The sequence below is a fragment of the Oreochromis aureus genome, linkage group 17 (genome assembly GCF_013358895.1).
Source record: "Oreochromis aureus strain Israel breed Guangdong linkage group 17, ZZ_aureus, whole genome shotgun sequence".
NCBI classification, from domain to species: domain Eukaryota; kingdom Metazoa; phylum Chordata; class Actinopteri; order Cichliformes; family Cichlidae; genus Oreochromis; species Oreochromis aureus.
This window is the reverse complement of record NC_052958.1, coordinates 23389912-23412203: the sequence shown is the minus strand read 5'-3', so window position 1 is coordinate 23412203 and position 22292 is coordinate 23389912. Positions and strand designations below refer to the sequence as shown.

Below are 22292 nucleotides of genomic sequence, written 5' to 3'. Positions count from 1 at the left end.
CAGGTTGGTCAGCCTAGTCTTGCAGTCTCAGGCGACTGCTCGGTTTACCAGTAGCTGGTATTTTGTGCCTCTGGTATTCTTTCTGTGCCCCACTCATGTATTGGCCCATGTGCCTGGTCATCTTAGCCGCTATGATGCCTGACAGGAGCTTGCATGTGGTATTGAGGCAGGTTATTGGCCGGGAGGTGGATGGGACCGGTCCCTTCTGGGGGTCCATGAGGATCATGACTGTCCACCATCATCTCTGTGTGTCCCTCTGGATCTGACAGAGGATCATCACGGCTCTGCTGCTCTGTCTTTCTACAGTCTCTGCAGACACTGAGACACCTCCACTCTGCGCCAATGTGGAAAAAAATGCTTGGTTTATTTAAAAGAAAAAACATAATTGAAAAGATCAAATTAAACATTTATTCGTAACTCTGTGAAATGTAGAAGAATGAATTCAAAATAAAGATGAGAATTTTTCCTGTTAGTATGATTTTGATTCAGCTCATATAGATATCATTTTTTAAATGAACTATATACCAAAAAAGTAACATCAAATTACTTTTCCAGCTCCATGATATTATACCTTGTGTATAATATAAAAGAAGATTGATATTATTCATCAGTAAGATACATAACAAATATTTTCTTTCAATGTTAGCAGCCAAGATAGAGTCAGTGTTTGTTATTGCCATTACTGTGTCAAAACTAATCTGATTCGTATAATCCAATTACTACTAGCCCCAAATCAGTTATCCTAATCAAAAATATGTTCACTGTATTAAAACTGTCATATTAACGCTAATAATGTTTTGTTTATTTTATCTATGTGCAACATAATTTTTAGTCTTATTTCTATCACAATACCTAGGACGTTGGGTAAAATTCTCAAAGGTCATAAAAGGTAAGAAAAAAGGGAAACACCAAAAACAAAAAATTATAGAAATAAAACGTTAATCTGTAGAAGGTAAAATCATGGAACATTTTTCATTTTAAATAAAAATGCTTTAAAAAATAATTCAACTATAAAATTATAATTAAAAGTGTGATTTTTGGCTAAGTTACACATTACCTTAGATTCTGAGAGATTTCCCCTGAAAGATTTTCTTGGTATTATTTTTCTTCCATACATTCAGGAACCTTTTACATAATTCAGTACAAATAAGACCCAAACTCTATGGAACTCATTGATATGCTTGATTATTAAATCTAAGTGTTACTTACCAGGTCAAATCTGTTACTTTAATTCCAAACATTTTAAATTAAAGTAATAGTTAAAGCTTTTTCATAGGCCAGTAATGAGAAATAATGACTTTCATGAATTTTTATTTGTATCTCACATAAATAAATAAATAATAAATATTTAAATTCTATTGTTGGCAGTCATTGGATACCATTTTAATTCATGAAACACCAGTTTGAAGCGTCTTCACCTGATCACATGAACGAGTCTCTTAAATATTTTCTTACTACCATTTTTACTGTCTGTTATGATTATTCCTTCTCCTCTCTCATATTAGCATCATCGTTGGTTTCCCATAGCAACTGGCCTGTTGGTCTTCTCAGCACAGTGGTTGTCATGGTGATATGCTGCGCAAGCAACCCCCGTCAGCATTGGACCAATAACCACAGATGGACGACATCATTTCCTTTTATAGAGCCAACATGTTGAAGGCCGGGCAGACAGAGATAGCAGGCTGACAGTGAGAGTGGTCGATGGGAAACACCGAGGCTGCAGGACGCTGTAAACAACAACAAACAGCAAACACTGAACCAGGGCTGGTTCTATACTTTCTTCTGCCCCGTGTGAGCTCAGGCCCCCATCCCACCAGAAGGGGGGATTCATTGGCCAATTTGGGTGAACTGACAGATTAAAAGGGTCCAGAAGGAGGGGGTTAGGGTGTAGTGGTTTAATGAATAAATGGGAAAGGAAAAGTTCATCTTCATGATGCCTGATCATCTCTCAAAATAAGGATCAGTGAATAAGCCTGAATGATATTATTGGTTTATATTAAATATATATCTCTACCAGCAACTGTAACAGCCAATATATGAAAATGACAAAAGTAAAGAAGAGGTCAGAGAAACACCTTCCAATCATGTTATGAGAGTTGATGTTGCATTGTTTGTCCACCAGAGGGAACTCTGCAACTTATCTGTTGGCAACATTTTTGGAACAAACAGGCAGAACGTGAACAAATTTAAAAAATGAGTGCTTGCTTTTTAAATATCTGTCTTAAAAATAGGTCAAGCTCTAGTTACTCGTTTAAAATGTTTTAGTGATCATTAAAAACTTCTCACTTACTTTCAGGCACTAAAGATGAATCTGTGAGACATGGATAACGGTGGGGGTTTGGATTCAAATAAAAGTGTTGCAACTTCTTGGGACAGACATGAAAAATACTGAAATACACCAGCTTGTATCCATGAACATGAACTAATAAATGATACTTATATGATGTCTTTGTAGTGCAACTGTTTCACCCAGTCTCTGGAGCTGTGATGTACAGGTTGTCAGCCAGAGAGTGTCCTCTCTCATCCACACTGCTTTAAACCCCTACAAAACAAAACTGTGGCTTTATTAGGACAAGAGTGAAAGACCCACACCCAGGGTGGCAAGGGACATCGTACTTTGGATTATTTTATTTATATCATTTCAATCATAAAATTGTTTTTATTAATGTCTCTTTTGAGCCCGGGTACTCTAACAGCTGTTCCTAGGACTGCACTCTTCTGGACAGAGATCTCCAGTGTAGTTCATGGGATCTGAGATTATAGAGTCCGGATCAAATGTTGAAGACCACTTGGAAAGTGGCAAAAAATCATATTTTGCATGGTTGGATCTTAACGAGGTTCCAAGTAGAGCTTCAACATGCAACAAATGAGAGGGAGACAAGACATATTTTTTTGAGCATGCAATTTACTGAAAACAATGCTTAAACTGAAACAGGCTGTTTTACAGCTGATAAAAAAAGTTTAGGACCACATGCCTTTAAAAGGCCAAATCTGTGCAAAAATGTGGATTCATTGTCATTTTCTGTCAGGTGCTCACACTGTCATAATGTTCTGATGGCAAAGGCAAGAAAAACTTTCCCTTTTTGAACGTGGTCGGGTTGTTGAACTGCACAAGTAGGGTCTGTCGCAGCACACCATCACTGCTGAGGTTGGATGCAGTAAGACAGTCATTTGGATTTTCTTAAATGATCCTGCGGTTATGGAACAAAAACTTCAAGCAGAAAAGCCAAAAAAATTTCACAAGCGCTGAGCCAGAGGAGCCAATTGCACTGTAAAAAAGAAAATGTTGAGAAAACTTAAAATTTCAAGGCAACATGATGCAAGAGATTTTTGAGTTTTCTCAACTTTTGCCAACTGTTGTTGACTCAACTAAGATTTACAAGTTCTGCCAACTTGGATCTTCTTGTTCACCTAATTAGGATAATCCTGGAAGTCTAACGAAGAAATTCTGGTTTCAATGCCATGTATTTCTGCCTTCACCAAACACAGATATTCTTGTTGAGTAATCATACAATTCTTACTCCAGTGAGTTGAAAATTTACCTATATAAACAAAGGAAAATGTATGTTGTTATTATACTTGAAAAACACTTAATAAATAGATATAGAATAAAACAAAGCACAATTCAATGTTATCTAAAAGCTTATTTATTTTGTTCAACAGTCTTTTCAGTACATTTCAGAATGTCATGGGTAGTAGGGTGAATTTCTGTTAAAAAAAACAAAAAGAAAGAAAGAAAAGAAATAACAAACAAACAAAAACGTGTTGCCAGTTTCTTTTGGGTGCTTTGAGCACCCCAGCAGAGACGTTAAAATTCCAGAGTCCAGAACCAAAAAAGAAAAGTGTCCAGCAACTTAATAATTCATGCACACACACACACACACACACACCCTGACCGTCTTGTAAAAGCTGAACATAACTATTGCACATTAAATAGGGTAGTGCCACAAACGATTGCCTATGCACCCAGACATTGACATTTTACACAGGCTTACTATGATGAACTATGGAAGTTAAAAGGTATTAGAAATGTTACCATCAATGAAGAGGAAACTAACACTATAACAAATCTTTTAAAATACTACAAGACAAATTTTCACCATATATTCTCAACAATACAGATTCATCTGACTAAAATTTACATTTCGAATAATGATTTATCCACTTCACCTTCATATTGTCCGACCAGGCCAAAATAAGATGGCCTGAATTGCTTCAAAGGTAAAACTCATCTGCTTTGGGTAATCAATGTTGAGGGCATACAGAAGGCCAAAGAGGTGTGCCAGGGCAGTAGAGAGATCTGGAATGTTATGTAGCACAATGTCCCCTTCAACACAACTGGATGTTCTCGCACAGACGTATCAGCATCGTCATCTTGTAGGATGGTGAGGATGGCAACTGATGCACCGTTCAACACTGGTTCCAAAATGTCAGTGTCCTGAAGAAAAGTAAAATAAGAATTATTGAAAGCTAAGAAAAACTAAAGACAAAACAAATTTCTAAAGATTTTAACTTTAACCTCTATACCATGCTGGTCGTTTGACCCATGGAGGTTTTAAGAAGAAAAAGCTTATTTTTTTTTAATTAATGCCACCTTGTGAGTTTTGTACAAAAATATTTTCTGCTATGGAACAACCACTAACAATGCCCAGCAGCTGCTCAGCAGAAAAAAAGGAGTGAGAGTTATGACAACTGCAATCCCCACTATAAAATTATCTGGACTGCACTGAGAAAGTGTACATTTCCATTTTGGATAAACTCATCCTTTAAAAACATCTCATAGCAATTAGTTTTACTTGCATTAGTTTTTGTACTTACTAAGCACTTCAGGAAAACCTCTGTTGCATCTTGTCTTGAGGAAAATGGGCAGGCCTCTCAGTGCCCGTTGGACACAGTGTTGGATGTCTAAAGAGTGTTCAGTGGAAAACAAAATTTCAATTAGTGAAGTAACATGGTGTACTATACACAATGCAAAATCAGAACTCTCATAGTAATGAGAGTAAAGCACAGGTCAGACCCAGCAACACGCAAAAAGCATACAACCCCCGCCCCCAAAAAAACAACAACACCACCATGTTAACAATTTTACTTTCTTTTACAAATTAAATAAAATACTGCCAAATAAGAACAAAGCAATGACTCATGACATTCATTTTACGGACATATCCACTGATGTGTTTTATTTGAAGCCAACATCTTTTCAGTTTCTGTTAAGAGAAAAGTATACTCTCTTCTGCAAATGTCAGATAAAGGAGCACTTCACTCACCTGTTCATCAAGTTTATCCAGGAGGTCTTCCATCTCCTCACCAAGAGCTCCCTTCTTAGACCAGTACAGTTTCAGCAGGCCAGGCACAACTTTGTCAAGGGATGCATTGAAGGTCCCCAGGAGGTCTTTGCTTGTGATCCGATGAAATGTTCAGATATCTAAACAATACATTCACCAAAATATTGTCATTTACTCAGCACAGAAAATTCCTGGGTAGCTGTCTTGGACAGTCTGCACCATGTTATATGCCTGACTGTGTCATCAACAGCAAAACCTACCTACTTCAAAAATCTCTCATGAATACGTCTTTTGCACTGGAATAGAAACACCTCCCACAAAACCCAGTATCAATATGAAAATACATATTATGTTCTAAGTTGCACCAAAATCTGTGACCAATCAGATTCTGTGACCTGCCTTAGTATTCTTTCCCTAACAATCTCAGACTATAGAAGTCCTATTTCTAGCACAAAAGAAAAAAAAATACATGCTAAGTCAAAATTATGAGATTGCCTTTCTGTTTCACAATTTCGATTTAGCATGGGGACTCTTGTACTGGCAGAAATGTTCAGGGTAAGGATTTCAATATAACACTGGCAAGGGCCTTGACTGGAGTGGTAGCACAAGATAATAAAGTTGGCCAATGCATTACCCCAGCAAATACCGTACTGCTTCAATATAAGTATAAATCATGCCCAATTTGAATAATAATTAAATTATAAATAAATTAGGACAGTCTTACCTCCTCAGAGGAAAACAGCGCAGGTCATCTCTCCTGGACCTCAGATACCATAGGCTGACACTCCACGACCTCTCTCCGCCTGAGAGAAAATGTTTGCAATAATGAAACATTTCAATATAATGTAGAAAAAAAAAAGAGAAAAAAAAAGTTACGGATCGGACTCCACGATCCTTACTGCTGCGCATGCAAAGTCGGACCGTACAGATCGCGTCTACCCGTGGAATTGTACATAAAATCAATACTTAACTCCACCAACAAAAAGGCTCTCAAAACAATACAATACTTTCCACAGCTTTGAAGGATGGGTCAGGTGTATCCTTCGTGGCCCACCCTATGCCAGAATTCATAGCGCGGCCCAGCCGATTCTAGTTTCAAACAATGGCGGCAGCCACTTAGTTTTAATATTACTCTTATTACTCTTTCTGGGTCACAAAGTAAACTTTTAAGGTATTTTCAGGCGAGAATGTAGCTGTGTAAATTTCAAATATCTGCTCAGTTTATTAAGACAACACATTTTTGCAAAAATGCTTCTACGTTTTCGGAGACGTCTGTTACCACCAGCTTCGATAGCTAGCTGGGGATTCAAGGCTCGCTAGAGCAGCGAGAACAGCGAACTCCTGGCATATCATTTTCAACCCCCCGCGCGGTCCTTCGCTAGCTTAAACATGATATATAAGTCCCTTAGATGACTTAAATATGTTATTGTTTGGCTTTTTTCAGTGCTTTACTCGTTCCACCCTCCTGGGTCCTCAGGAGGATGCAGCCTAGCGCTTGTAGAAAATCCTAATAACAGATGTCGTTAGCTTACCTGCTAGGGCAAATGGCCGGCAGCTCCCGCACCTGTCCAAAAATGGTCAAATAATACACTCCAACTTCAGACCAGGTAAAATCTGTAATGGTCGAAAAATTGTAATTTTCATCCAATTTTGGCCACGTTTGTTCAAAGTTTCTTAGCAGGTTTTCAGTTCAGAACACATCGACAAACCACTATCACACAGTCTGCTCAGACTCGTTTGGTCTAGTTCAAACTTATTCAGACCACGACGTGTGCCAGTCACCTACGGGGTTTCCACGGTTCCCAGCTCGACTCAAAAATCTACTCAAAAGTTGATAATCTTTGTTATGCTCGCTAGAAAATCTTAGTTAGGACAACAATGGAAGAAATTTGTTGGGCAGACAAGCTATTTTAGGTTGTAAATGGAAAGTTTTATTTCTAAGTCAGTTTAATTTGAAAACTTTACTCAAATCAACAATTACTAGTTATCGTTTTTACAGTGTGGTGACAAGACACTGGACAATCCTGGATCCAAATTAAGGCCGTTACTGGTGCCGACTGCAGCCCCATAACCATCACACATCACACATCAGGAATCTGAGACTGAAGAACTTCAAAAACAAAAAACGTCCTCAAAGCCCTCGTCTCGTTGAACGCCACAGACCTGACTGTTTGGACTTTGCAAGAGAGCACGAAACATGGGACACTGAAAGATGGAAGGAGTTTTATTCTCTGATGAGAAAAAATTTAACCTCGATGGTCCTGATGGTTTCCAACGTTACTGGCATGACAAACAGATCCCACCTGAGATGTTTTCTACACTCCACAGTGGAGGGGGCGCCACAATGGTCTGGGGTGCTTTTTTCTTCAGTGCAACAATGGAGCTTCAGGAGGTGTAGGGGGTTTTCAACAGGACAATGATACAGTACACAATGCCCACAGAACCTCTTCCAGGAGAATAACATCACTCTTTTGGACCATCCTGCATGTTCCCCTGATCTAAATCCATTTGAGAACCTTTGGAGATGGATGGCAAGGAAGTTTACAAAAATGGACAAGTTCCAGACAGTACAGACACTTCGTACGGCCGTCTTCACCACTTGGAGAAATGTCCCCACTCACCTCATAGAAATGCTTGCATCAAACATGCCGCAACTTTTGAAGTGATCAACAATAACGGTGGAGCTACTCATTACTGAGTTCATGTTTGGAGCTTTGATTTCTCTTTTGGGCAGGGGTTAGGTTTTTTTTTTTGTTTTTTTAGACTTAGTCTTTAACTTTTGATCAGGTGTAAAACAGCCTGTTTCAGTTTAAATGTTGTTTTTGATAAATTGCATGGTCAAAAAAATGTTTTGTCTCACTCCCGTTTCTTCTTGTTGCATGTTGAAGCTCTACTTGGAACCAGTCTGCACTTCTGTTAAATTCATGTATTTTTTAAATTTATTATCAATTTAGTTTTTTATATACTTGGCATAAACAGTCTTCCGTACAGCAGTCTTCAGCTGAGGGGTCTCATCATTCCCTCATGTAGCCTCGGTCCGCCCCTGCTGACAGAGAAGAAAACATCCACCCTCCTCTTCCTCAGCTGCAGCTTCATCCTCCAGCTGCTGGACCTCCTTCTCCTGTGAATCAGACACCATTGTGAAGCGTCTCTCCATCCTCTGAGCGCGTATCCGCCTCACCTGCGGACTCCGGGACACTTGATCACCTGCAGCCGCTGAGCAGAGGCCGCCTGCGGGCTGGTTTTGTCGGCCTCGTCCATCCTTCATCATCCTCCTCTTCATCAGCAGACATGTTGTTCAGGCAGGATCCGTGACGCCGCGGTGACTGCTGATGGATGGAAGGAGCCGGAGGAGCGGCTAGAATGACGCTCGGCACGTAAGATGGAGGCTTTTATTTCCTTATCTTGGTTTTTAATCCATATTTATTCAGAACATGGCGCGAGCCTGAGCTCGTTATTCAGAGGACATGACGTGCTGCACGCGGCGGACAGCTGCAGCAGGTGTGCCTGCTCGGTGTTTTTCCATGAGCGGTCAGGCTGGACTCTCAGCTGCTCTGTCAGCTCATCAAACTGTGCTGGTGTGAGAGGTGAGCAGGTAGACATGATGGGCTTCAGGCCTGAATCAGTCACAGCGGGGTTTACAGCACCATCATCAGCCTCCTCTGAGACACATTCGTATTTTAATGGAGGAGGTAATCATTTCAGACAGAGAGGCTTCATCGAACTGTCCACAAACATTTGGCCATGTACAGCAGATGGGCATCTGCACAGATCTGTTTTAATCAGGACTTTGATGTAAAAAACAAAAAACAAAAACAAACAAAACACAGCTGCTCATTTATTTCCATGCATCGATTAATCGATCACTTCTTTTTTGACTCTAATGTTCAGGGCAAACAGACACCTGACCGGCTGATTATCAGTTATTGGATAAAAACGTAACTGATTTTTTAAAAATTACATTATGTATGAAAAGCAAATAAAGTAAATTTAATCTGGAGTTTTTTTAAATTCTCTAATAAACTCATGTAAATATCAGATTTTAGTTGCTGAACAGTTTGAACAAAAACTGAGAAAGTTTATGGCAGTGTCAGAGCATGATGATGAACATTTGTAATTTTATGACATTATAACAATAATTAATTAGTCATTCAGTAAAAAGTGCTTTGTGTTCATTATTAATTGTTAGTATCCTGGTTACCAATGAAGTAAACCGTTCGCTTTGAGTCCTTTGTGTTTATATCAGAGTGGAATCAATCCAGATCAATCATTTAAATGTACATTTAAATGTCTGCATCTGTTGTTTATAATATTAAAGATTTTCAGCAGAGTAAAAAATGACAGCTGCAGACTTATTTAAGTAATTATTAAAGGTAACCTTATTCTGTTCATTTCCAGCCTCATACTCTTATTCCTGGACTCTTCTAGAGTAGCTTTGCATGATTGAGAGTTAAAAATAATCTCTTTAGGAATATTTAGGATGTGTGATGGTTAATAAGGAAAAGCACAGGTCTGCATTAATTATCAGTTACACCTTATACTAAATCATTTGGGGCATGAAATGTCAGAAAGCTAAACACTCCACAAACCTAAATAATTCAGAGTGATTTATGTTTACTCTCTTTTGGTGGCGCTTTAGTTTAAACTGCGCTGTCCTGCTTCCCTCGTTTAGCCACCCACCATCAGTCAAGATGGATGTGGTTGCTAAGGTTAAATCCAGCAGAGTAAACACAACGGCAGCCATAAACAGAATCTCCTCTGAGGGCTTCTTCACATCCTTAAAGAGCGACCTCAGAGGAGAGCCGGCTCTCTATGGAGGATTAATCAAATCAGCTGCAGCACTGACTGGGAATTAAGTCCTGAGGTGGAGATGAGGACGGTGATGATGAATAGTTCCATGTGGTGGAGTTTGTCTTGTACTTGAGGGGAAAACATGCAACTGTGTTTCCATAAAACAGTCCTGAGCACTGCTGCCTCTGACATTTCCTGGATTTTAAGAAAACATAAACAGCTTCCTCATTTTTTTAATATCTGGAGATTCTACATTTCCCCAGATGTGACTTCTGAAGTGGAACTACGGCTTCATTAACGCTCCTGTCCCTGACTTCCAAGTCCCAAGCAGAACTACTGAGCAAAGATCGCCCAGCTCTGTAAATGTCTTAATTAGAACTCAGAGATGAGCACGGCTGTGGCATGAACAAACCATTTAAACTCACCAGTATGACTCTCAGCTAACTTACTTACTGCTAACTATCAGATGTCCAAACAACAAACCAAACTTTCAAACTATCTACCAACTTACCAACCAACTAAATCTCTCAATCTTTATCTCAGTACCAATCTACCAACAAGCTTCCAGAGCTGTGTATCAATGAAGCTAATTCTGACTAACCCTGCAATCTATTTAAGCTCCCTGTGAAACATAAACAAACTCTTATTAATGACTTCTTTTGATTTTAACTGAACTACAGTCAGAGTTTGAATGCAATGAAACTGCTAGTGTAGCTAAATTAAAGCTAGCTGGCTATCCACCCCTGCATCCTGGTAGTGCTCCAGAAAACAGTAATAAACATTTCATTTGCTGTTGGCTGAAATCAGTATTGTTTGGCATTAAACATAAGCTGATATTATAGGTCATGTTGGTGAAGTAATTTGGTACTGAGATGGTATTTTACTAGCAATAATATTACAAAGTTTATTTTGTCCCATAAGCTGATAGTGCTAAGTTAGCAGCCAGATTAACTGTGACATTTGGGTAGTACGGCTGACCTTATCTATTCAGGACACATTGATAGCTTGTAATCTATCAACATTAGCACGCAAGTTAGCATTAACTAATATTAGGCACAGTCAGTTTTGATTTTCAAATCTAAACAAAGAATGACTAGCCTGCCAACTAATTTTCACATGATGTTGGCTACAACATTGAGACAGGTGGGCCTCATGAGATAAAGCAGTTTCTAGCTTTTGTTAGCACACCTGTCAACCTACCACTCAACCAACTATTAATCAATCAATTTTCCTAACCAAACACGTGACTTGTCAATCTAATAGCCTATGGTGCTTCCACAAACCAGCTATTCTACCCAATGACCTCATCTACTTACCAGAATACCAATCTACTTACCTGTCAACTAACTTGACTATCTGTTCACACACCACGACCCATTCTCCTAACTACCTACCTTTGTATCTATCAAAAAAGTTGCCATTAACCTACGTATCTCACCAATAAAACAAATCTCATTACTTCTTGAGCCTCACACCTTTCTGAAAAATGACCAGCAGTAGCCTATCTAACCACCAAACAACCAACAAACCTTTTTACTTTGCATGTCTGAACTATTTATTGTTGAGTAATAACTTGGTGTAGGGATTGTGAGGAGCTGTCGACTGTATCTGGTAATCAGCACTATAGCTTAAGGTGCTGCTCAGGAGTATTGTTGGGAGAAATAAACAGTTTATGTTGAAAAATATTTCCCAAACATTAATTTAGTTGTGGTTTTTCTAATGCCAAATGTCTCTGTCTCCACAGCTGGTCTCTGACCCAGCAGTACAGCGATGGTGTATGCCCAGACATCAAACACAGTCGGTGTCAATCCCTCCATCTACTTGCCATCGTTCATGTATCAGATGTCATTTAACTACTCCAAGAGAGAAAACTCAACTGTCCTGGCAACCTTACCCACAACTCCCCTCTGCAGCCTTGAGGGCACGTCCTCCGGCCAGTTGAATACTACCTCTGTCCCTGATGAGCTGACTTCAGGTGAGGTTGCCGTCCTAGGCTTGGTGTTTGGGGTTCTATGGCTGGTCTCCATCTTGGGAAATGCCCTCGTATGCCTGGTCATCCACCGAAGCCGACGGACTCAGTCCACAACCAACTACTTTGTGGTGTCTATGGCCTGCGCGGACCTGCTCATGAGCCTTGGTTGTGCCCCATTCGTCCTCTTGCAGGTTGCCTCTGGACGTTGGCCAATGAGCACAGCAGCTTGCAAGGCTGTGCGCTATCTACAGCACCTTTGTCCAGGTGTGCAGGTTTACGTCCTGCTTTCCATCTCAATAGACCGCTTCTACACAATCGTCTATCCCCTCAGCTTCAAAGTGTCCAGAGAAAAGGCAAAGAAGATGATTCTGGCTTCGTGGTTATTTGATGCAGCCTTCGTCTCCCCCTGCCTCTTCTTCTATGGATCTACATCCACAGTCAGTCATTGTGACTTTTTCCTTCCTGAGAGCTGGGGCAGCATAGTCTACGCAGTGATTCACCTTCTCATTGGTTTTCTGGTGCCAGCTGGATTGATCATATCGTTCTACCAGAGGGTGGTCAGGTACATCTGGAGGATCAGTGCTGATGGCCACACTGTGCGGCGGACAATGAACATTGTCCCACGGACTAAAGTCAAGACCATCAAAATGTTCCTTATGCTTAATTCTGTTTTCTTCCTCACCTGGACACCCTTCTATCTCGCCCAACTGTGGCATCCGAGGGAGTCTGATGGGCCCAGCAGGCAGGGACTGCTTTTCTTCACAGCCATCACCTGGATCTCCTTCAGCTCCACAGCATCCAAACCCACCCTGTATTCTGTCTACAATGCAAACTTCAGACGTGGCATGCGGGAGACCTTCTGCATGTCATCCATGAAATGCTACCGCAGTAATGCCTACACCATCACCGCGAGCTCCCGCATGGCCAAAAAGAATTATGTTGGGGTGGTGGACATCCCAGTGCAAGCAAAGATGGTGACTAAAGACTCGGTCTACGATACATTTGACCGAGAAGCTAAAGAAAAGAAGGTAGCTTGGCCCACTAATGCGAACCCTCCAAATACCTTTGTGTGAATGAGCTTGGACAGTTTTGAAACTGAACTCACAAACATAAACTTGTCTAACATAGCACAGTGCCAGTGGTGGCAGGTGAATTAGCTGGAGGCTAACATGCTAGCACTGTATTTAAGTAAAAAGTTCACCGAATGTGTTCAGATTGTATAAAGGGCTTTTTTTTGATGTGACAAACCCTATAGCAGCCATATTGGTGATTTTTATACTTCAGATTTCAATCAGAATTTGTTTTCGTGCTGTGTTTTGATGGATCGTACTCCATGGATGAATTCCATTTTGTGTTTTGATGTCAACTTGTTAGCTAGCTAACTGTCTGTGTGGTCATCGATCATAAAAGTCTTGTAACTGCATCTGGTTTGCTACAGTAATGTACGTGGTAGATGCTAATGTTAGTAAAGGCTAAAATGTTAACAATGACATTATCTGCTTTGTCACCATGACTGAGTAACGGTGAGCTGGTTAGATACCAAAGCCCTGGATTCAAAGCTTGTTCAAATAAACTGGGCTGAATCAAAGTGAAGCTCAGTGTTTTCCAAAAAAAGAGACTAGATTATGGACTTGAAAGCTGGATAGGCTTTGGTAACTTGGAGTACAATCAGGATCAATTATGACTTTAACAACCATGTCAGCAAGACCCATTCAGGTTCAAACTTAGCTGAGTGGTCATAGCTAAACATGACAACATGCAGACACTGTTTGATTCAGTTCAGTTTCAGAATGGTGCTTGGTTCTTAAACAGCATCAAGGCAGAACTCGTTTGGTGTCGAAGTGGATCGGTAGCTCAAATCTTAAAGTGCGATTGCAGAGGGACTTAAGTCCTGTAATTTCTGATTGAGTTCCTCAACATCATCCTCAGCACTGCTGTGTGGAAACGCTCAACAAGGACAGAACCTGAACATTTGTCCTCCTTCCAATGTGCTGAAATATCCAGACTTGAGATCAAATGGATGTTCAGTAATGAGGATCCTTGAGGAGCTGTATGAATGAAACAACCAAGTTTGTAGCTGTGATCAGTTCTCATGAAGTTTGATCAGTGTGATTAAAGATAATTTGTTATATGAAGGAAATTTATGAGTTTTTGTGGGAATATCCAGGAAAATGTTCCAGAAGACAAAAGACAGAGAAACAGAAGCAAGCTTTTAGAGAGTGAAATTTAATGAAGTCAGTAAAGTCACTGCTGCACAATCACCTCTTTCTGTTTTTAAGGCATTGGTAAATCTGAGACTTGTGCACGTTAATGTGTGGATATCTGAAGTCTGCATATACATTACAGATCAGGGGTGAGCTGCATTAGTTGGTCCTAATATTAGGTCAGTGCACCACGTATTCCACTGTGTCATCGTGTATTTGACTAAAGCTCAAAAACACTGAGAAACTCTAGGATTTGGTTGGACCTCTTTCAGCAGCAGTGACCTGCAGTGATCTGCAGGTGTCACTCACCTGTGCCACAGCAGCAGCTTGGTACAGGTGCTCTTGTTTGCTGATGGTCAGATAATCAAGTCCATTGATTAACTGATATGGATGCAGTAACGACGTACTGAGGTTTTCACACAGTGCCTCTGCAGACTGCTCAGTGTGTAATAAATGATGACACAATGGGAAACATTACATGCTGCAGCATGTAATGTTTCCCATTGTGTAAATATAACCAAAGTACCAAACTTTAGTTTGGTAACCATAGTAACCAAAGTAAATATAACCAAAGAGCATGCTCTTTGGTTATATTTACTTGATTCTGTGACCTGCGGAGCTTCACCTTAGTTTTTATTGTGTGGACCTTGTTTTTCATGTAAGGTAAATCTGTGTACCAACTTACACTTTAAATGTTCCACAGTGGACGTTCATGATCCCTGCAGAATGAACACTGTGGCTCCATCTGTGCAGTTGGTGCACTAACACACCGTCCAATCAGATCCCATAGTCTTGAGACTGCGTTTCATCCAAAGTCCCTCTCTTCCTTCCTGCAGCCAGTCACAGCACTTCCTGCGAGTCTGCATCAATCTGCACATTGTTTACGGGACACTCATTACCTGCTGTAAGTACAAATGTTTGTGATCCATGCTTGAATCTGACTATCCCGTGTCCTCAGATTCATGTATGAACAGAAGATACTCTGAGCTTCACTGAGGATCAAACAGTTTATTTGCTCTTAGACATTTTAAACTCACATTTTCTACAGTCATAAAACAAAGTGCTTCAGCTATGTTTACAAAGGTGCACAAAAAAAAGAGCTTACAAGCTGTTCAGAAACAAGATTTCAGATTTTAGTGCGTGAAAAGAAGCCGCAGGCACCGACCTGCTCGCTGCTGGTTTAGTCAGTCCTTCAGCTCACAGACGTTATCAGGATCAAACCAGAGGAAAGCCCGGCTTGACCCAACAACCAGACAACAATACACAGAGGCTGTCCAACAGCTGACCCAGGAACAGCTGCACACACACACACACACACACTCTCACGTGTCACTATAGGAGTTTAGAAACAGGAGTAATTGATGTGACCTGCAAACCACCACAGAAAGACATTGATCCTCAGTTCAGAGCATGTATTTGTGTCCTCAAGTTTAAAATTTTTATTCACTGGAATGGTGATTAAGCTTCAGCTCCACAAACAACTTTCTGCTGCTTCTGTGTGAAGATGTGGGATCTGACCTGCAGCCAGGAGCTTTTGTCCCCCCCCTGCTGGCTATGAGGGTTACTACATGCACTGTACGAGGAGGTGAACCTCCGTGCTGAGAACAGAGGGAGGTTTATTCTCTGGAGGTTTAAAGGTCTCATAAGTCCTGTGTGAGTGATGAAATGCAGGAGAAGAGGAGGAGAAGGAGGAGGAGGAGGAGGAGAAGAAAGAGGAGGAAGAGCGTCTAACTCTGCCCATTGCTGCTACTGATGTTGTTGTTCTTGCTGTTCTTGGACGTCTTGTTGCCACCGCTTGGAGGCATTTTCTGCTCGTCTCCGGTGAGCAGAGCTTTAATCTCTGATGGAATCTTGCCCTGATCCATGGCCGAACACCACTGCTTGTACTGCAGGAGGACGACAGGAGACAGGTGAACAGCAAGTTACAGTCTTTATACACACACACACACACACACACACACACACACACACACACACGTATTATATATATTTAGCTTAATTCAAAAAGCCACCTATAAATAAGATGTACTTTTATTATTATTATTAAAAGAAAAAAGTGGTGGAGGTTTGGGCATCACAGATCACCAGTGGGGGTTTAGAGGAAGACTAACTTCTGATTCTGACTGTGTAACGATTTAAAGAACAGAAGAAGATGGTCACCATGGTGAGAGCAGACCTTTCGCTTCCTCCACAAAAATCAGATTAACCAAAGTTTGTTTCAGGTATTTGTGCAGACACACCGCTAAAAACGAGGCGCACTGGATTTATCACACATGATAAAACGAGAGCCTCGTACTGACGACGAGCATCTGACCTGACCTTCATTGTGTTCTCATAACTGCTGGAAACTCAAAGCACAGCTGAAGTTAAACTCCTGACTCATCGCTCAGAGAGCTGCAGTTGTACCTGTCCAGGTGACTGCGGTCGTGTTTTCACTCCCAACAGAAACTGGGTGAAGTAATGTTAGTTGTGATGTTTGTGTGGGTCCAATTTTCAAACTTTATTTAAATACCAGGAAACGGAGCGCAGAGAGACTTGTGTGTTTAAACTGGGAGTGTGTCTGACCTCTGTGGTCGGCGTTATGAAGCTTCTCTCTGACACAGAGCTCAATCATGTGTTTGAAATCTGAGTTCATGTCTAACTGGTGTCTCACCATCTCAAGCTCCTCCCGCAGGGCGCAGATGGCTCTCTCCTTACTGGAAACCAACTCCTCCAGGTACTGGTACCTTAGCTTCTTCCGGGCTCGGCACTCGCGGGCGCTCTGCCGGCTTCGCTCCAGTTTGGCCTTCAGGTCAATTTTGGCGGGTTTACGGCCACGTTTTCCCGGCTTCTTCACTTTGCCTGCCATCTGATGACAAGCAGACACAAGTGATAAATCAGACACAGGACAGAGACACCACCAGGTCTGTTAATATGCTTTGAGCAGAGAGGTGATACCTGTTATTTCTGACTGGATTGGTTGAGCCAGCTCACACACAGAACACCTGGATGTGCTAAAGTTCATTTACAGTCAAAGCTCTCAAATTAGCATCCAGATTAGACCTCAACAAGCAGAGTTGGCAAAACTCTGTACTTAAGTAGAAATACAAATACTACTGTTAAAAAATACTCCAGTAAAAGTTGGATTTTTACTCAAGTAAAAGTAAAAAAGTACCAGCTCTGAAATGTACTCAGAGAAAGAAAAAGTAGCTCCTCAAAGAACATTTCCACCACCTATTTTTATGCAGCAATGACTGAACCTTGTGTTATATTAATGTGATGACATAACAATATTAGTGAGTACAGTCAGGGGCTAAAGTGGATTCAGCAGGTGGGTGAACACTAAAATCAGTTTTAATTGCTCAGTGTTGGGGAAAAAAAAAAAATCATAACTCACTATAATTTCTACTGAGAGCTCCAGTAGATTTTCTTAGTGTTCAGGCTGTGATCAGCTGACCTGCTGCTCTTTGTGGATTTACACACCTGAATTCAACCAGATGTGAGCAGCTGTTTCGTGAGTTGTCCTGGCTGATTTCCATACACTGACAGTACACTGTTTATGCTGTCTTTATATCAGACACTATAAAGTTGGTATGAAGGTGGAATTCAGTGAATGAGTCTCAGCATCATCAGTTAAAATTCAAATGAATCTCTGCTACACTTCATGTAAAGTAAATCTGACCATGAAACCACAGCCACTGTGAACCAGTCACATACTGTTCTTTACTTTAAATCCATCACAGTACAGCAAACTAACCTGTTTATCCTGCACTAACCTGCAGAGGATTTTCATGCAGGCCTTAAATAACACAGTTAAGTCTACCTCAGTTTGTTTAGCAGCATGTTTTACAATATAAAAAAACATAATTGCACATGTACAGACCCAATATCTGATTGGATAACATATCTGATGAGGACTTACAAGGAAGCTTTAAATGAGCCGTCCCTTTTAAATCTAAGCTCTCTTCTTCATTTCCTGTCCTCTTTCTTATCTTTCTCCATCTCTGAGTGTAGTTAGCTCTCTTTCTTTTCTCTCCCTGTGAAATACAGCAGCTGGACCTTTAGCTAGCAACACACTGTGTGACAAACTGCACACAAACAGTTCGTGTGTTTGCTGATGTTTGTTGAGCTGATAGAAGCGCTGCATTTCAAATTACCTAACACAAAACATTACTCCCTTTATCCTCGCTCCTCTTCAGTAGCTAGCTAGATGCTGAAGTACTGTGAACACAACCTATGGACACCTGCAGTCGTTCTGGTGTTGTGGTTAAAAATAAAAATTTAAAAACTTGATGAATAAATGAATAAATAAATCAAAACTCCGGCCCACTGTAACCCCTGACTGCGTCACGTGATTGGTCCTCTTTCATCTCTTTTTATGCCACATCGCCTAGTGATTAATAAACGAACGGGATTTCCTTTCATGTGTTTCTGTTTAGGCTCAGATCGGTTTGAAGTTTGGAGGCTCGCAGTAACTGAACTACTACTACTATGACTCCCCTCAAATGCGTTAAAGGAAAAGTAACGAGCCTGTCTGAAACAGTGTGGAGTAGAAAGTTAAGATATTTGTTTAAACATGCAGGGAGTAAAAGTTAAAAAATAGTCAGAAAAAAACCCCTACTCAAGTAAACTACAGATACAGTGACAAAGTATTTCGTTACCGTATCATCCAACAAGTACGACTGACTTCTACTGACCAATCAGAACACTGGAAAACAGCGTCAGCAGTCCTGAAATCCCCCAGACCTCGGTGTGAGGACAGCAGGAAGTTTTTTTTTAATAATATCTGACAGCTGATGAATATCAGCATTAAATAAATCAGCTTATTGTGAGCTGCAGACAGTTTACAGCAGGTTTATTGTTCTATAAATAATTTCTTATCCTTCCTGAAATAAACATGTTTACGGCACGGGGAGCTAACGTAGCCTCTGTTAGCACAAAGGATACACAGCTGTAATCTAGCCCGTTAACGTAATTCCTTCTTAAACGATACTATCGACACTGACAAAGGTGAAGTGACCAAACGTTAACTAGTTAAAGCTGTTAACTAGTTCCCTGCAGTTTCCTTTAGCCGTTAGCAGCCATTAGCAGTCGTTAGCTCGCTCACCTTGTTGTCTTCCATGTTGCTAACGCTCAGGCTGCCGTTAGGTCCGCTCAGAGATCACACTGTGTTCCCGGAAGTCTGAACGGAACGAACCGGCTCGGTATCGTCAGCGAGGGTTCCAGAAGCAGCTCATCAATCAGTCTGATCACCGATCAGTCTGACGGCTCCCTGCTTTGTTTACATCTGCTGACGTCTGCTACGCGTTTACGTCACTTTTTTTTTTACAAACAAAACTTTATTAAATAAAATAAAGGAACAAAGACAGCTGCCAGTAAGCCGGAAATAGTGAGATGGTAAAATAAATAAACAAATAAATAAATAACGTCAAACCCGAGTAAATAGTCAGATAAAAACTAATTTTATTCTTAACAAGTATATTAAAATATATCTGAGTCACTCAAACGTTTAATGTTCAGAAGCCAAATATTAAAATAATTCGAAAATCTGTAAGTTAGTGGTAACAAATTATATTTATATGTAATAAGTAAGATCCCGCTTTAGTTTGATATATTGAATGCATTTATACCATTTTTATATGTTTAATGTGCATAAACTGTGTATCCACTTAAACCTTGGTGTAATCAAAGAAGTTACCACGCCTCATGATATCGCCTTTAAAAACCTTGTTAGTTTCTAAGTTAAACACTTACATCATTTTACTCTGGTGAAGAAATGAATTATTGTGATATCATCTTCATGATTTGCAGTAGAGCACAGAGCAGGTCTTGAAAACTGCGTTCTATAACTACACGATAAAACTCTGGGTTTCCCAAAATGAGAGAACAATAAAACTTCTGCTTTTCTCCGACCTGTTCCCTTTTCCTTTCCCAACCCTCCGCTCACCAGAAATTCTCACTTTTCACAATTACGGTCTGAATTTGGACGCTCAGTTAAAGTTTGAGTCTGAGATCACGTCATGTGAAAGAGTGAAGTTGTTTTTTAGAATCTCATAATTTGGATCTTAAAAGTAAAACGCTTTACTGTCTGTCTGATGATTTTTGCCTCTAAAATTTAAAAACTCTCCTCAGTAAATTAAATATCAAACTTTGGAATCTGTGACTGAAAGTTCACAGTTCAGAGGTGAAAGTTCACACTGTTTACCCAAATGCTTTAAGAAGTTGATACATACATATATATTTTTCAACCTTTGATGTTTTAAATAAAGTTGTTCACCTGCGTTCTGCGGTCATCAGGTGTAAAGAAAACAGAATAGTATGAAGTAGGTTTGTAAGGGTCGATGTTGTCACAGAGAAGAGACGGTCAGTGTGTCCAGGACAGAAACTGATGAAGAGTCTGAGCTCATCTTTACTGCTCAGTCTTCAGTATACACCAATTCACTGTTGGATATAAATGCACATATATTTTATTATTTTACTTAAAGTCTTTAAAGAGCCATAACTTTACACCATATCCACCTCTCCTCTTCCATCATCATCTCATCATTGCATTCAGAGGGTGAGAATTCATTAATTCATTCAATTATTCATATTAAGAAAACACATCCTGCTGTCCCTGAGAGTGGATTCTATGATGACATCTCCTCACAGGCCAAAGGTCAATTGTATGTTAATCTACCCATGACCTGCTGACTAATCCTGTTACATCAGCTGCTGGAAATTTAGAGGAAATGAAGATGATGTTGTGGAAGAAGGTTATACAAATATCAGAGCTTCTGTTCTGAGTTTACTTCCTCAGCAAGTGGGATTAGAGGGATTAGCACAAAGAGACATGGAGAACAATCATGGTGGATCCTGCTGAGACTGTTCAGGTGAAGTATGAAGTCATCAGACTACTGTTACACACACTTTGTTCATTCCTCTGATATCACTGATGATAGATGTTGTTTTAAAGATCATGCCCAGTTCTGTCATGATGCGTGTGAACACGTGTGAAGAGAGCCAGAGATTAATAACTTAACAATAACTAATGACTAAATGCAGAGAGGTGTATAAGCACATAGTGAGTGAAGAAGAAACACTCAGTGCATCATGGTGTAGCACCCAACCCATGTAGCTAGTATTCAAATTAGATCAAAGAGGTGTTGTAGCACTATGAGCAGTGCCCTAGGTTCTTTAATTTAGTGGCTTGCCCTACTAACCCGTAATGCTGATGAACTGATGTTTGTACCAGATTACACTTCAGAAAGTGCAAACTGTCAGTAATGTCTGGGGTTGCTGACGGTGAAGCAGCTCTATATGCTCCTCCTGTAGGCCTCCTTGCCCTGTTTGATGCCCCTGCTAGGTTGGCTCATGCAGTGCTGTACAGGGAACTATCCCACGAGTTCTGATTAGAGCCTGTACTTCACTTGTCAACCAAGGTTTTCCATTAGGAACAACCTGGATGGTTTTAGTCACTGTCACATTCTCTACAAAGCACTTAATGTAGAAAAGGACAGGCTGATGATAAGCCAACATTGGAGAATTCTGCTCTCCCTTTCTAGTCCCTGTCAGTACTCTTGCTGCGGCATTTTGTATTAACTGAAGGCTTTTCATAGAATTTTTAAGACATCCTGATAGTAACGAATTACAGTAGTTCAGCCTAGAAGTAATAAATGCATGAACTAGTTTTTCAGCGTCACTCTGAGACAGGATATTTCTCATTTTAGAGATATTGCAGAAATGGAAGACAGAAAACAAGACACAAGAAGACACAGGCTTACATATTTGTTTAATATGTGCATTAAAGGACATATCCTGGTCAAAAATGATTCCAAGATTCAAATGTCCAGCTGGAATAACCACATTGACAGAGCCTTCTTGATGTGTTCTTCTGCTTCCCTGGCCCCTGTGTCTGTGGGGATGTTGTTCACTCTGTGTTGTAGTGTCCTAATGACACCCAGGTTGTACTCCAGTGGATAATGAGAGTCAAACCTTAAATACTGATCTGATTTACGGTACACATCAACTTTTAAATGTCCCCTATTACTGATGGAAATCTCACAGTCTAAGAAGGCTAAC

General features: G+C 40.4%; 2 protein-coding genes across 3 annotated transcripts; one reads left to right on the top strand and one right to left on the bottom strand.

Moving 5' to 3' along the window:
* Positions 1-8288: 8288 nt before the first annotated feature.
* On the top strand, positions 8289-14179 carry gpr19 (G protein-coupled receptor 19). 2 transcript variants are annotated; one of them, XM_031731618.2, is made up of 2 exons: positions 8289-8662; positions 11821-14179. In XM_031731618.2, exon 2 carries the CDS (start codon positions 11847-11849, stop codon positions 13119-13121), a length of 1275 nt encoding a protein of 424 aa, XP_031587478.1. In that variant the 5' UTR covers positions 8289-8662; positions 11821-11846; the 3' UTR covers positions 13122-14179. The 2 variants fall into 2 exon arrangements, with proteins under 2 accessions (XP_031587478.1, XP_039456753.1); XM_039600819.1 differs by lacking the exon at positions 8289-8662 and adding an exon at positions 8681-8872.
* A 1066-nt stretch (positions 14180-15245) lies between these two features.
* On the bottom strand, positions 15246-19554 carry crebl2 (cAMP responsive element binding protein-like 2). Its single transcript, XM_031731578.2, has 3 exons — positions 19339-19554; positions 16906-17100; positions 15246-16138 (listed from the first exon to the last, which is right to left on the bottom strand). Exons 1-3 carry the CDS (start codon positions 19351-19353, stop codon positions 15980-15982), a joined length of 369 nt encoding a protein of 122 aa, XP_031587438.1. The 5' UTR covers positions 19354-19554; the 3' UTR covers positions 15246-15979.
* Between the last annotated feature and the right edge of the window lie 2738 nt (positions 19555-22292).